This window comes from Alosa sapidissima, chromosome 12 (genome assembly GCF_018492685.1).
Source record: "Alosa sapidissima isolate fAloSap1 chromosome 12, fAloSap1.pri, whole genome shotgun sequence".
NCBI classification, from domain to species: domain Eukaryota; kingdom Metazoa; phylum Chordata; class Actinopteri; order Clupeiformes; family Clupeidae; genus Alosa; species Alosa sapidissima.
The window spans coordinates 16,552,527-16,567,455 of record NC_055968.1 but is presented as its reverse complement, the minus strand read 5'-3'; the positions used below and the strand labels follow the sequence as shown (position 1 = coordinate 16,567,455).

The 14,929-nt window shown below is 40.6% G+C and overlaps 1 protein-coding gene across 3 annotated transcripts; it reads left to right on the top strand.

Moving 5' to 3' along the window:
- The first annotated feature begins 1,374 nt into the window (after positions 1–1,374).
- On the top strand, positions 1,375–10,008 carry st6galnac5b (ST6 (alpha-N-acetyl-neuraminyl-2,3-beta-galactosyl-1,3)-N-acetylgalactosaminide alpha-2,6-sialyltransferase 5b). Of its 3 annotated transcripts, XM_042056827.1 has the most exons (5): positions 1,376–1,636; positions 3,437–3,583; positions 6,248–6,651; positions 8,002–8,109; positions 9,105–10,008. In XM_042056827.1, the coding sequence occupies exons 1-5, from the start codon at positions 1,628–1,630 to the stop codon at positions 9,337–9,339; spliced, it is 903 nt and encodes a 300-aa protein (XP_041912761.1). In that variant the 5' UTR covers positions 1,376–1,627; the 3' UTR covers positions 9,340–10,008. The 3 variants fall into 3 exon arrangements, with proteins under 3 accessions (XP_041912762.1, XP_041912761.1, XP_041912763.1); XM_042056828.1 differs by lacking the exon at positions 3,437–3,583 and having other exon boundaries at positions 1,375–1,636; XM_042056829.1 differs by lacking the exons at positions 1,376–1,636; positions 3,437–3,583 and adding an exon at positions 5,474–5,575.
- The last annotated feature ends 4,921 nt before the right edge of the window (positions 10,009–14,929 follow it).

The window sequence follows — 14,929 nt, the reverse complement described above, 5'->3', positions numbered from 1 at the left end:
AGTACTGAGGTATGTTACACATGGACTTTGTGACTTTTATAGAAAACCCTTCACAACTCACATACACAATATGTAGCACATGCAGGGATGTAGGCGTGAGATATGAGGCAAAATAATTTGATTTTCAAACGCAGCAAAACGTCCTAAAATCAACAATATCATAGTGTGTCACATCAGAGTACCTCAATTCCGTAATGGCAGGGACGAACTGGGACTAAAAAAAGGCCCTGGACTCTCTTTCAAAAATGGCCACTACCATCGTACTCGCACACACATTAGGTGTCTAAATGGCCTTGAGTGTATGTTCATCTTTTTAAGACTAACAGGCATTGCACATACTGTATAAAGCCTACAACTTGGTCAGGTTGGTGCACAGTATCACCAATATGTGTATGGATTATGGACCTAGGGTTAGAACTATTGCAGATATGTGGTAGTTGTGGTAGCAAACATCTAGACAAGTAAACAATGCAACTCATTCTTCATCATTCAATAATGAGGCATTGAGGCAACAACCTGTCTGTTTTGCGCAAGAACAGAAAACACTGTTGGTCACACTGAAAGGAGGTGCATTTCACTTTAGATAGCCCATTATCCACATTAATCGTAGACTAACATCAAGGGCATGCCAAATGTGTGTGTGTGTGTGTGTGTGTGTGTGTGTGTGTGTGTGTTTCCCCCCTCCAAACATGCCTTTACACAGTAAAAACTGAATTAAGAATGCTCTTGCTCTTTATTTTTATTCAGGTTAATATTTAGCTTCAAAATTCATTTTGACAGAGAGAAAATGACAGAGATCCGGACCTTGGTGACCCCATAGCTGGCCTGTTTACATGCTTATATGCATCTCGTTGTCAGCTTAAGAAAAGGCTACATCGAAGGAAGCGAAAATAAAGTTGACATGAAAAAAGTCATGTGACGTGATTTGTCCCTTGTGCCTATCCTGCTATTGAAAAGGCGATAAGACAAATTTTGCTAGTTTTTTTGTTTGTTTGTTTTTTTAAAGCAGTGATGACTGATAGCGTAGATAGGTTACTAGCCTACACAGGCATAAGTGAAGCATAATATTATTTATTTGGAGAGCTACACTGGGCTGGCTGATAAAGTAGGCTAGGCCTACTGTATATTGAGCCAGGCCGACAGCCGTTGGATGGACGGCCGTTCTGGACATTACCAGAATGTCCAGATTGCCAGTCCACCCCTGCTTAATGGTACTCCTGACGATTACCAAAAGCATCCTCGGCATGCTTCAAACAGGACAGGACATGAATAAATGAAACAAAGGCAGGCAGAGGATACAGATTTAGAACAGGCGTTGCCCATTGGGTGTCTGTGGTGAGATGACAGAAGCTAGGGCAGCCTATCTCAGAGACTGTGATCCCTAACCGCCTACTTGCACGCTTCAAATACTTAGTTCAAGTGTATAGTGCAGATATTGGGAGCGGCAGTGTAGCCTACTGTATAGAACACGGCGCATTTTAGGACCACGCTTGCAAGTACCGACCACTCGCTGTCGCTGCACGCCCCACTCTCTGATCTTGTTTTGCGAAGAGATTCCAGTTGAAGAGGGATGCTAAGCAAGTAAGACAACGGTTGTTGAACAAACGGATCCAGCATTTCCTCAATAATGAAAAAGGTAGCCTAATAATGTATGCTACATAAACGCAAATGTTTATGTGTGACGTTTTGTTGTGGCGTTGTTGATGTAGTTTGACAACTAGTGAACTACTGAATGCTATCTTTGAAGCTCACAGTCAGATGGTCAAAAATTCACATGTGACTTTCATTTCCTCGTGATTTTTTTATCAAGTTGGTAGGCCTATAGGAAATCTTAGTGTGTATTAAAAGTTAAGTGTTCTTGTCACGCTGCCTGAGCGAGCTGTCAGTGGGACTTCCTCGAAGTTTTTTTTTTTTTTATGGACTGGTAGGCATGTGTCATAAAAGGCTACTTGAATAAGTAGGCTACATAACAATTAAATAGCCTACACTTACAATACAGGCTATAGGAAGGATTGTGTTTAGAATTCGTATTCTGTTAACCTTTAAAGACTGTGTATTGCGGTAGAACAGTTGTCAAAAAACATGAACGTATAAGCAACTGCTGAAAACAAAAAGGAAAATGGCAATAATTTATCATAATAATTGCATTTTATAATTTTTAATTTTCTTATTGAACCTCGGTGTGTTTTTGCAGATGTTGGAAGTATGTCTGCATTGGTGACTGGTTGAGGGATATGCCAGCAGTGGCCTATTTGCGAGCGAGTACATAAAGGCTACTGGGGTATCCCATTTATGCGCAATTAGATTAAATTAGATTAGATTAGATTCATCTTTATTGTCATTGTGCAGAGTACAAGTACAGAGACAACGAAATGCAGTTTGCGTCTAACCAGAAGTGCAAAAAGCAGAAAAATGCAATGTGACATAAAAAGTAGTTGGTGCATATACAGGACAAAAGATATAGTGCAGTGTAGACAGTAGTATACAGTTGTTTTCAGAAGGTGGTTTAGGGTAATATACATTAAATATAAGTATGTGCAGTGTATTAGCAGCAACTTAAGAAGAAGAACAGAATAAATATGGCTATGTAATATGAACAATGTATGAACAACATGTACAGATATGTGCAATCTAGTGGCAGTAGATTACCATTATAATAGTAGTAAGAACAATATAGATATGTGCAGTGTATTAACAGAATATATTACAGAAAAACTGAATAAATATGGATATTTAGTATGAACCATGGACATTTAGTATGAAGATATGGACAGCTATGTGCAGCGTGGTAACAGTACCATTGTAGTGCAGAAACAGTAACATTATAATAGTATTAAGAATAAGTGTATGTGTGATGTCCGCCTCCTTGTTGTCCCTTTCAAGGCTGCCATGGTCATGGACACCTCAACAGGCACAGGCAAGGAGGCATCAGGCGGGGGCGGGGCGGGGGGTGATGGGGGCTTAGTTCGTTGGATGTCACCGGGATGCAGAGCTAGAGTTTAGTAGGGTGACAGCAGCTGGAAATAAGCTTCCTCTGAACCTGCTGGTTCGGGTGTGGAGAGACCTGTAACGCCTCCGTGAGGGAAGTGGGGTGAACAGTCTGTGGTTGGGGTGAGAACAGTCTTTGATGATTATGCGCGCCTTACGCAAGCATCGCTTGCCCTTGATGGCCTCGATGGAGGGGAATGAGGAACCGGTGATGCGTTGGGCAGTTTTCACCACCCTCTGCAGTGCTTTCCGGTCATGGGCAGAGCAGTTGCCATACCAAACTGTGACACAGTTGGTGAGGATGCTCTCTATCCAATGCCCATCTATATAATGCCCATCAAGATTAAAAACCTATGAACTAATAGGCCTACAGATCACACCATATAGGTTTTGTTTTCATTGTAGACCTATTGCTGTTTTTTTCCTTTGCTTGCCTTTTTGATTCCAGTGTTATGGATTGCTCCTTGCTGGGATCTTGCTGGGTACATACTTGTTGGTGAGTCAACATAGAGCCAGACTAACCAATCCTCGAGCCTCATCATGGAGATCTTCACCATTAACCTTGGATGGTTACAACAACATCGTTGATAATCAGGTAGTGTAAAACAACTTAGTGTATTTGTATACCAATGTATCCAGTAAAGCAGCAATGGTAACATTTGGCAATGTAATTTTATAAAATTTTAAAAGTTTAACCATATACCAGGCCTATTAGCCTTCACCAGACATCCTCTTAACAAGCACAGCCGCCTGCTGGCCCTCCGTTCATTACTCTCTGCTTCGGCTGAAGCACAGAGAATTGCTAAATTGATCTGGAGACCTTTCCGACTGGGATTAATCTCCAGATGCTGGTGAAAGCAGCTTCAGTCTCCAGATTCCCCTGTCAAGAAAATGCCCTCGAGGGGCTGAGGATGCTTTTAGTGGTATGGGGTGGAGGGCGGACAGTTTATTAGCCATTAACTCACACCCAGGAGTCATTCAATACACGATGGGAAGGATCAATATAAGAACCCCACTCCTCACTTCTTCACTTATTGAGCCTGTTCTAAAAGCAAAGATTCTGGTAAATCTGTGCTTGACTGTGTTTTCTATTGTACTAAAAGTAGTACTACATAATTTTCAATGATGTATCAAAGTCGGTATATTGTATGTTCTTCGCCTCTGTCCCCCCTACCCTGTGTGTTTGTTTTTTTCAATACACTATTTTTCTTGGCATGAGATATGTGGGCCATATTTGGATGTTGACTGTAGTTAGCTATGTCAAATGTGTGTGAAGATCCTGTTGTTGATAATGGTCCAAGTTAAGGGTTGTTTTCCTTTCTATGCCTTTAAGCCAGAGACATGCATCTTGAGATATTCCAGACAACAGTGAATCTAATAAACATTGTGGTACAGAAATACCAGTTCAAGTAAAAAGCATTATGGTAGCGGAATAGCTGCTACTAATAGCAACACGTAGTTCTTAAAACAGCTGTCTTAATGAATCAACAGTATGCTTTCATGGTTTGCCTACTCTGCCTGATAGAGTAACAAGGACTATAATGCAAACTCTCAGGCAGAGGTGTGAGTACATCTGATGAGAAAAGCAGATTAATTGACAGACACATGCTCATAGACAATAATCATTAATTATTGGCTTGGGTAAAGGGCAGAACAGATTGATGATGGCAAGTGAAAGCAACTCATTCTTTTAACTGAGCCAAAGTAGAGGAAGGCACAAGCATTGGGTTGTTTTTTCCCCAAAGGCCCTCAAATTTGAACATCACACTGGATGTTCTTCTCCCCTTGTAAGTTGTGAACGCTGTACTTATTATCTAATACAGCATGTCCTTAACATCCATGCAGGCTGGAAGTGTGTCTCTTGGGCTGCATGAATAGCTCCAGTCTATATTTTGACAATGTGAATGGTCACAAGAAGTAGGCCTTCTTTTCACCAGATAAGTGGTGCTGCAGCTGCATGTCCCTCTCAACAGGAACCCTGCCTGTGTGAACATAGACGAGCCTGATAGCAAATTTGAATTTGTCGTTTCCAAACGTCCGATTTTATGACTTTCTTGGGGCATAACAGCAATTAATTGAGCAAGGAGGAGGAACACATGCATTTTGCCCTGTGGAACCTGTAGATACAGAGCTTTTTATTGGCAGAAGTCGGCTTTATGTTTGAAAGGGGTTTGGAAATTGGGGGAGTTTTTTGTTGTGGCCATGGTGTGATGATCTAGCCTGGCTAACGTCAGTCCTCATCTCATTGAGATGGGGTCTGGGAACTAGACATTCATTTTCTCGTATTTGAAACCTGGTTTACTAATGCCCAGAGCCGTTTATTGGGTGCTACAAATGTCTATCAAATGCGTCTAGCTCATAACGGCTTCGGTCTGTCGTCATCGTCTTGCTGCCCTCCTCCGTTTTGTGATTGGTTCCTTCGTTGAGGTGAAAACAAAGTCCATAGAATCCAGGCTGCCTAGCAGCGTGAATAAAATCGTGCGCGTAAGGCAGCATGGGAAAACCCAAGCTACTTATGATCAGGGAACACTGAACCATTCCTTGAGCGACATTCCTTTGATGAGTCAATCTTCCTGCCAATAATGTGGTAAGTTCATGATGGCTCTTTCTTCCTGTCAAAGCACTTTCCCCCTGCACAATTTGCCTCAAGTGTGTTTTTTGACCTTTTGATTACACCTTCTCCAAGCTGAAAAATAGCAAAAGCTCATTGACTTTTGTCAATGTTCATTATGTTTTGCCTAAATTATGATTATTTAATTAGATTTCCCCCTCTTTTTATTTTTAAATACATTTTGAGAATTGATATGTTATTTCATTTATCACTAAAATACAGTACTATTTAAATGCATCATTCCAGCAATCCCATAAACCATGGAGTTTAACCTGACATTTCATTTATTTTTGCTGAGTCATTCATGAGCACACATCATATTACTGGAAATGTCAATGGTGTCTAGAGGTAAAGGATAATGTGAGAACTTGCCACATGTAATTGTTCTAAAAGCTAAAAGTTTTTCCCATTCAGAGCCTTGTGTCGGTATGGATTGTAATGAAGTCCGATTTGGTGAGATTTGGTCCGATTTTTTGAGTAGCCCCTGAATCGCTATCTCCATTGTTTTCAATTCCATTTATTGACTGATGGGCAGAAACCAGGTTGTGTATGTTTACACACTGAAGCATTCTGTTGTGTGAAAGGCAGTAGGACATCTCCTAGCAGAATGTGATGTGTTCTCTGTCCTCCCCACACTTCCTTGTTCAGCCCCTGAGGATGCACTGCAACTCCTGCTCCCTGGTGACAAGCTCTGGGCACTTGACGGGCGGCAAGCGGGCAGAGGAGATCGACCATGCGGAATGCGTGATCCGTATGAACGACGCCCCGACCCAGGGCTACGAGCCAGACGTGGGCCGGCGCACCAGCCTGCGGGTGGTGGCCCACTCCAGCATGGACCAGCTGCTACGGAACCGCCACCACCTGCTCCAGCCTGGTCAGGACTCGGTCTACGTGTTCTGGGGCCCTAGCTCTTTAATGAGCCTGCCGGGATCAGGCTACAGGAGACTGCGGAATATGAAGAGAGCATTGCCTCAGCTCAAGATATACACCGTCTCCCAGCAGAAGATGCAGCAGCTGGACACACTCTTTAAAGACGAGACTGGGATGGACAGGTGACACACACACACACACACACACACACACAAATCCCAAAAACAGAAAACACCACCCCCCTCCACTATTCCTGCTACTGCACACAATTGTCTGCTGGTAGTTTACGCCCTGAGGTCTGTACAACTCCAACAAAGGTCCAGCTAATGGCAGCAGTTAATGGCAGTATCTGAACAAATATCGGTAATTAGAAAAAAGGAGGATTTGTAAAAATGTAGTGTGCAAAGTTTGCATTTCATATTTTTGACACACATGATCAGCGATCTGTGATCAGTAGCAGTTAGTTGTTGAGTTATACATTCCTGAAGATATTACAGGCTTAATAGAAAATAAAAAGAACTGGCCACACAAACCCAGTCTTTAGTACTTTGGTATTGTGGATTTTATTCTGGCACCCCACTGCCACGCCAACTGCATCAGAGGATAGGGTTACAGCGTGTATTTTAAGACATGTATTAGTATGGAATTTCAAACGTGAGCTGGCTGGTTAAAGGTCAGCTACCGCCACAGAACAGGTCTCTACATTGTACAAACAGGAAACTAAAAGTTTAGAAAACAGTTCTGCCAATGTGGATGTCCTTCTTCATCTAGTTATATAGAAAAAAACAATAACATGTATTACCAGGCGAACTCCCATCCAAATAACAACCAAGCCTGATATTTCCTAAAGCTGCAAGATTTTTTTAATCATATTCACTGAAACCGACACTATGCTCCAACAGAATAACATAATTCTGTCTGTTTTAGAAAAAAAAAACCTGTGCTTTTACCTCCACCTTGAGCCTGTTATTTGTTTTTCAAAAATCCACCGCTCCCAGTTCTTCTGGTCCAATCAGCGCAGGGATGTGTGAGATCTGACTGTCAATCACAGTCTGGTGCAAACGCACTGACGAGCACAAACTCGATGATAGGGTGCTTGGTGGTAGTGGGGGAGGGGCGTGAGTTGTACACATTCAAAATTTTGGCTAAATCCCCTCAATCTGCCAGACTTGCCGGCTGCAGCTTTAACTTCCGGGTGTGCTCAGTGTGGTTCCAACTGAGAGTTAAGCAAAGTTGGGCCTACTTGATACTTTGATGGGAGACTACCTGCATGGGAATACCAGCCAGGTGCCTTAAAACATGATTCAAGTTGGCAGAACTTTTGTAAATCAAAAAAAAATGTTCCCAATCAAAAAAAAAACCTATTGCATCCAGATGTGTTTCTACAGTGCAGATGATTCCCCCTTGTCGAGCCAAACACCACATTGACAGATGTACACCTCGTGCCTACACTGACACTGTAATCCAATACTGTAACCTAGAATAGAGGTCCTCTTAAGTTCACTTGTTCTGTTTTTTTTCCCACCCTGCAGACGAATATCTCAATCCTGGCTGAGTACAGGATGGTTCACCATGATTCTGGCCATTGAGCTTTGTAACAGGATTGACGTTTATGGAATGGTGTCACCTGACTTTTGTCAGTAAGTCTCTCTTGAATTAAGTACTGCTTTTCGTTACCTCAGCATCCCAGGTGTCATACCTCCAAGCCAACTCTGATAATGCTGAATTAGATACATTAGTTCAGTACCATTTTAGCAGTGCTGCATAGCTTTCAGTGATTCAGTATTTTACCAATGTCCGTAAATATACATACACCTAGCTACACTTTCATACATTTATATTTTGTTTATTTTTCTTTGTTTATTTAATTACTGGCACCTGCTGGGTTCAACACGTGCAGCTGATAAAAATCTGCATGTTTTAAACCCACCAACATAATAACTTCCCACCAATGTAATAATTTCCCACCAACGTAATAAACCAATAATTATTACGTTTGCAGGAAGTTATTACATTGGTGGGAAGGTCAAAAACGTCATTACATTAACTTCCCACCAAGTTATAAAATGAAATCACTAATTTAGTGAAATTATACTGTATCTGTTTTATTAGTTGTAAGGGTATAGTTGTCACCATCTAAACCAATCTCATGACTAAAAAGCTTTGAACCCCCCATCCCCCCTTTTTTACTTTCTACCTTTATTTATTATTCACCTTTACTACCGTCACCATCTAAACCTCATGACCCCCGTTTTGTTGCTTTCTAATGTCTATGTGCAAATGATTCCACATGCACACACAGAACAACACAAACACACAACAGCGAATGAGTTCCCATCCGGACAGCACTTGTTCTCAGTTGCACAAAATGTTCTACCCCACACACTAAATATAAAGATCAGATCAAATACACAGATAATAGTTTGTGCATCAGCAGCATATCAGATCATTAGAGAGAGAGAACTTCAGAGAGGCCCAGTGAGAGAGAAAGAGAGAGAGAGAGAGAGAGAGAGAGAGAGAGAGAGAGAGAGAGAGAAAGAGAGGGGCTAGGCCTCGAACACACAGAAACAGAGAATCTCCCACTTCAGACATGTCAAAGACCTCTTTATATTCTTCTCTTACTTTTTTGGCACAGGAATCCCAACCAGCCTGTCTCCTATCACTACTACGGGCCATCAAATGTCTCAGAGTGCATCATGTATCTGTCTCATGAGCGTGGTCAGCGCGGAGGCCACCATCGCTTCATCACCGAGAAACGGGTGTTTGCCGACTGGGCTCAAACTTTTGACATCCACTTCCACCAGCCTGACTGGACTCCCATGCTGTCCACACAGAACGGCATGAGTTCCCCGGTCGTCCAAGCGTCGTGAGACTGTGTGGAGTGTCTGGTAGTCTGTGAACACTAGTACACTGTGAAGACACCTGGACAAAAGATTGAGTTTCTCCTGTACTGTTCTTGCTGTCAAAGTAGCAGGATGAAGCCTACAGACCATCTGAATCCAATTACTGCTGCAGAGGACTCTGCTGTGTGAGGTCTGAGAGATCAGCAGTGTTGGAGCAGCCAAAGCCAAGGCACTGTTAGCTGTAACAAGCTACATTTTTGCTAAGGCTATCACAGTGAAAGAGAAGTGAAAGTTTGTATTGTTTTCACTTTTTACTTCAGGATCATAGTGATGCTGCTTTATGTAATCAACAGGAATGAAAGGATTGTTAATGAGGAAGTTTCTGGCTCAGATCTGTATTTTTGGGCAGCAGCAAAGAATAGAATGATTAGTGGTCAAAAAACATCAAATGCCGTCACATTTTTACTATACATAATTATGACCACCGCACTAGCGAAGCTAAAGACTGGGCTGCATGAAACTTGGTGGTGGATCACACGGAACCATTGATTTTCGTTTTGATCCATAGCCTACCTGCCGCACCGGACCCCCAAAAAGGAGGTAGGGCAGATACAGTTTTTTGTGAATATCTCGAGAACCGTAGGCCCTAGGATGTCCAAAGTTTTTTTGTATGTTGGTCTTAAGGCGCCATCTCAACTAGGGTTGGGCACCGAAACATGGTTCTAATATGGCACCGGTGCCGATGCACACGGTAGTAACTGCATCGAATAACAACGTGGATTTCGGTGCCTCATTTCGGTGCTTAAATAGTGTTTTTTTTTTTCTTTTTTTTTTTACGAGGCATCACTGCATGTCATGCGCCATCTCTAACGTCTTGCTCTGATAGCAACACATCTAGATACAGTTAGCTAACATAAACACTGGATGTATAAACCAGAGGGGTGCACACATAGGCGAGTAGACAGTGTTTGACAGCTTGCGTGAGCCAAAGTAGCTTACTTTAAAGCGATATCGCGAGCTCCTGTCAAAATCTAGCAGTGGGCCTAACTACACACAAGCAAAAGGCTATGAAACAACATCAACAGTAGCCTTTACGTTACACAATATCCTTGCTAATGCGCTAACTGACATTTTAAATGTTATCAGCAAAGTTGTAAGGTGAAAACTTTATTTCACGGTGTGTTCTAAACAACATAATGACATGATATTAACAAAGATCCTTGATTACTAGCAAGATAGAGCAATGTAATTCGTTACTATGGGAGCAAAACGGGACAATAAAAATATACATACACCCAGTTACACTTTCATACATATATTTTTTGTTTATTTAATTACTGGCACCTGCTGAGTTCAACACATGCAGCTGATAAAAATCTGCACATTTTAAACTCACCAAACGTAATAATGTAATAATGCACACATACACACATAAACACACACACACGCACACACAGACACACAGTCAAGTACGCATGAACGCGCACACACACATAAACACACACACACGCATGCACAAGGGGCATGCACACGCAGGTGCACACATATACACAGACACACACACAGGCATGCATACACACACTAGCACACACATGCACACACACACACATAAACACACAGTCACACCCTTACCTCCACACACACTCCCAAGCAAACACACACACACACACACACACAAAAGTTGCAACTGTAGGGGATGGAGTAGAAGACAAACTGACAAGCGTGATTTATTTTTGCGGAGAGAATGTGCAGGACTGAGCAGCAGTCATATTTTGTAGGTTACTGCTATGCAGTACATCTCGTTTAAATTAGTGATATGAGAACATGGTATCTAGAGAATGTAGAAAAAGATTTGTCAGTAGCAGACAGTGTTGGGGAAGTTACTTTTAAAAAGTAGTGTTTGCTCGTTACATGTTACTTCTTTAAAAAGTAACCCGTTACTTTACTTAGTTACCCTCTATGGAAAGTAACATTTTACGTTACTCGTTACTTTTACGTTACTTTTATGTTGCTCGACTTTGGGCAGAACCCAATATCTGTTCCTAAATGTGTAGGCCTACATAAAGTTCTACTAAGGAGGACATGACAGATATTTCTTTAGTACTCTTTATTAGAAAAAATGCCACAAACATAACACTTGACAAGAAAACATTGGGCTATTATAGGCTTCAACACCACCACTAAAGCCCTATTAAACAATATCAAATAACATAGCCTCGATACATCTTATGCGCATATAGGTGAAAGCAAAATACTTAAGGGCTTATTTTATTTTATAGCCTTATACTCTTTCATTAAACAGGCTCCCCTGAAATTGGTGCAAAGCTAGTGCAAATCATATCAATTGGCAGGCAGTTGAGTTAACGCAGTGGACAAAAGTTTCTCACCAGGCACAGTGTACACCTTACACTCACATTCCTCCCCTTAGTGTCAACAAGTTTGAAGTAATGGGAATACCTCCATCCCTCAAAAGTTAGCGTTGTCTGCTTCTCGCTTGCCATGATTGCTCTTCATGCTACCAGCCTCTGTCATGTACATAGACAGACGTGTGGAGCTTGTGACTATTGCGCAAGCGCGCAACTGAGAAAGCAATGTCGCTGTCAAATCTGTCCCTGGGAAAAGTAACGTTGCGCTGAATTGAAAAAGGAACTATGTTTCGTTACCAAATTTTCAGTAGTAGCGCCTTACACTACTTTTTACCCGAAAAGTAGAAAGTAGTTACGTTACTGTAACATGTTACTTTGTAACACATTACACAAAACACTGGTGACAGATTACCAATAATCATGAAAACTTCAACTAATCCTATAATAATCACCCAATAAAACTTGCCAAAAGAGATAGAGCACATTACACATTAAAAAAATGCTGGAGCCACATGGGATCACTAAAGGAGAAATCTAGCTGTCTTAAGCTAGAGGATATCCTCTTAGACTTTATGCTGCATACTCTAACTGATGCATACTGCATTGCTGTAGTGCTTTGCTGCATGATTTAACAAACCTGCATAGAATAGAGAGACCCAAAAATAAACTATGAATGTCCTTGTGCCACTACTGAAACTAAAGTGGTAAAGGGATGACACAGAGACGAGCAGAGAGCACTCATTCATCAAGGCCTTGAGGATATGTTGTGGAATGTTAAAAACAAAATTTGTACATATATTTCTTAATTCAATAAACAATTATTTATGGTCAGGAGCATTGCTTCCTGAAAACAATGTTCATGTAACATGTGCCTGTATGTTGTCTATTGTTACCAAGTTTACAAAGAAGTGGACTAGTTGGTGGACAACAGTATCCAGGATAAAATTGTGTACTAAGTAACACACCATTGCTCATGATTTTAATCCATATCACATTTCTCTAACTCTGTTTCTGTTAAATTATTTGTGCTTTTAGATATTTAGAGATATTTAGGTCACATTGTTCTTCATATGAAAATGTAATTAAATTAGTTTTATACCTAGAGTTGTCATTTTGAATATAATATTGAGAAACAGCGAGACCTGATTCTGCCAACTCTTCCTTGTTGAAATAAAATGAGACATCCCTTAAAGAAGTATATGCCTCTTGAAGAACTGGACAACTCAATACTAACCAATGAAAATGCAAAATAGTGGTCACATGTCTCACAGGCGGCTATTTTGACCCTTCTTTCAGCACATGCACATGTTTGGCTGGGTATCATATTTTCTCCCTAGAAAAGTGTGAATTTACACTTCCCTGAAGTTTACATTCTGCAAAAGAATTGTCAACCTTTATTGATAAGTAAAGATGTATTTTCAATCATTTTTATGTATATACAATAATGTATATTTTAAAAAAATAGCAAAAATCTGCACGTTGCCCACAGGCAACATTGTACCGTAATGGAATCACAATAGGCCATACTTGATATAATTGAGGGAATGGAGGTTTTTTTTTACTTATTGTAATGCTTTTTACTACTGCTAATTTTAATCAACAGTCATTTAAAATAGCCTATATGATGATTTGAAGATATTATGATTTGGTTATGATAGTGTTCCACAATGGTACAATGTTGCCTGTGGGCAATGGGTGAATATTATACGATACAAAAAATGAATAACACTATGGGGTAAAAACTACATAATTCTGTTTTCTATGTCTTTGGTTAAATAAAAATATGTTAAACAAATATGCCTTATTATTTTGTATAAGAAAACATACATAGTTTAATGTTTTCCATTATGGTACAATGTTGCCTACAGGCAACGGTTTTATAAAAAATAAAATATATACCCATTCAGATCATAATGCGTACCATAGATGGTTAAAATGAAATGGGTATAGATGGAAATGACTGGTGAGTTCTGTTATACAGCACCACAACACAATTCTACCCATTACTGTTCCTATATGTCCTATGGTATCACTTAGTAGAAATAATGTAACCCTTCCTTTATCTAACTTCACACTCAGGTATTAGTTCCTCTGAGTTGCAGCATCATGATCTCTCCTGACCAAAATTTGCCATTCAAAGCAGCTGACTTTGCTATAAATCTGGCTCCAATCCGGCACGAATATGTTTCCAATATGGATCAGATGCGGCTCTGTCCCTCGTCTTGGCCCTGACATGGTGCCAACCTGCTACAGACTTGGCTTTGATCTGGTGCGAACCTGGCACAGATCTCACAACCCCCCAGCCCTGATATTGACTCAAATCTGACACAGATTTTGCTCCAATCTGGCATGTATCAGATTCTGATCTAGCTCCGATCTGGCATGGCCCTGGGTTGGTCCTGAAAAAGATACGGAATCTGATGTGGATCTGGCTCTGGGAGTCTGGGATCATGGCCCTTGCTGGTCTGTATGCCGACACAGATCTGTTCCACACTCAGCTGCTACTTGTTGAGTGCCCAGTGACCAAAGCAAAGCATGAATCTTTGTTTAAATGGAGAAGAACATCTGATGAAGAAAACAGTCATGCGAATCATTGTAACACATTTTTTAAGGAAATCTCAAAGTCAAAAGTCAAAGTCAAAGTCTGCTTTATTGTCAATTTCTTCACATGCCAAGACATACAAAGAGATCGAAATTACGTTTCTCACTATCCCACGGTGGAGACAAGACATATTTTACCAATTAAGTCCACAGACAAACATAACATTCAAGTAAACATTAAAAGTAAATAAGAAGGCACATACAATGAAGAAATAAGAACAGCAAAAAATTGGGTTGAAATTGTGCAATTGTGCATAGACAGTCTATATAATAGTGCAAAGTCAGGCCAATAAATGGCTGAGCATATCTTGATCAAATACAAAGATAATACAGGGTTCTCACAGGTCATGGAATTTCTGGAATATCTTGGAATTTTGAAAAGTCTATTCCAGACATGGAAAGAATGGAAAGAATTTTATCATTTTTGGAGCAAAGTCATAGAATGTCAGGGAATTTTGTTGTAGCAGTTTAAAACGTATCTAGTTATTAGCTTTACTGATTGATTGAGTAGCCCAACTTTGTTCATCTCCTGTTTTAAAAAAGTAAAATATTCTTGAACATTACTCATCTGCTCTGAAATCATTGGTCAGTATTATACCATTCATTATATAGTAAGTCATATAGTAAGTATATGCCGTGGCCCACTGGTT

Excerpts from the sequence above, each read along its gene's own strand:
- st6galnac5b (XM_042056827.1), top strand. Across the intron at positions 3,584-6,247 it reads ACAACATCGTTGATAATCAG|CCCCTGAGGATGCACTGCAA; the intron begins GTAGTGTAAAAC and ends TTCCTTGTTCAG. Across the intron at positions 6,652-8,001 it reads GACGAGACTGGGATGGACAG|ACGAATATCTCAATCCTGGC; the intron begins GTGACACACACA and ends CCCACCCTGCAG.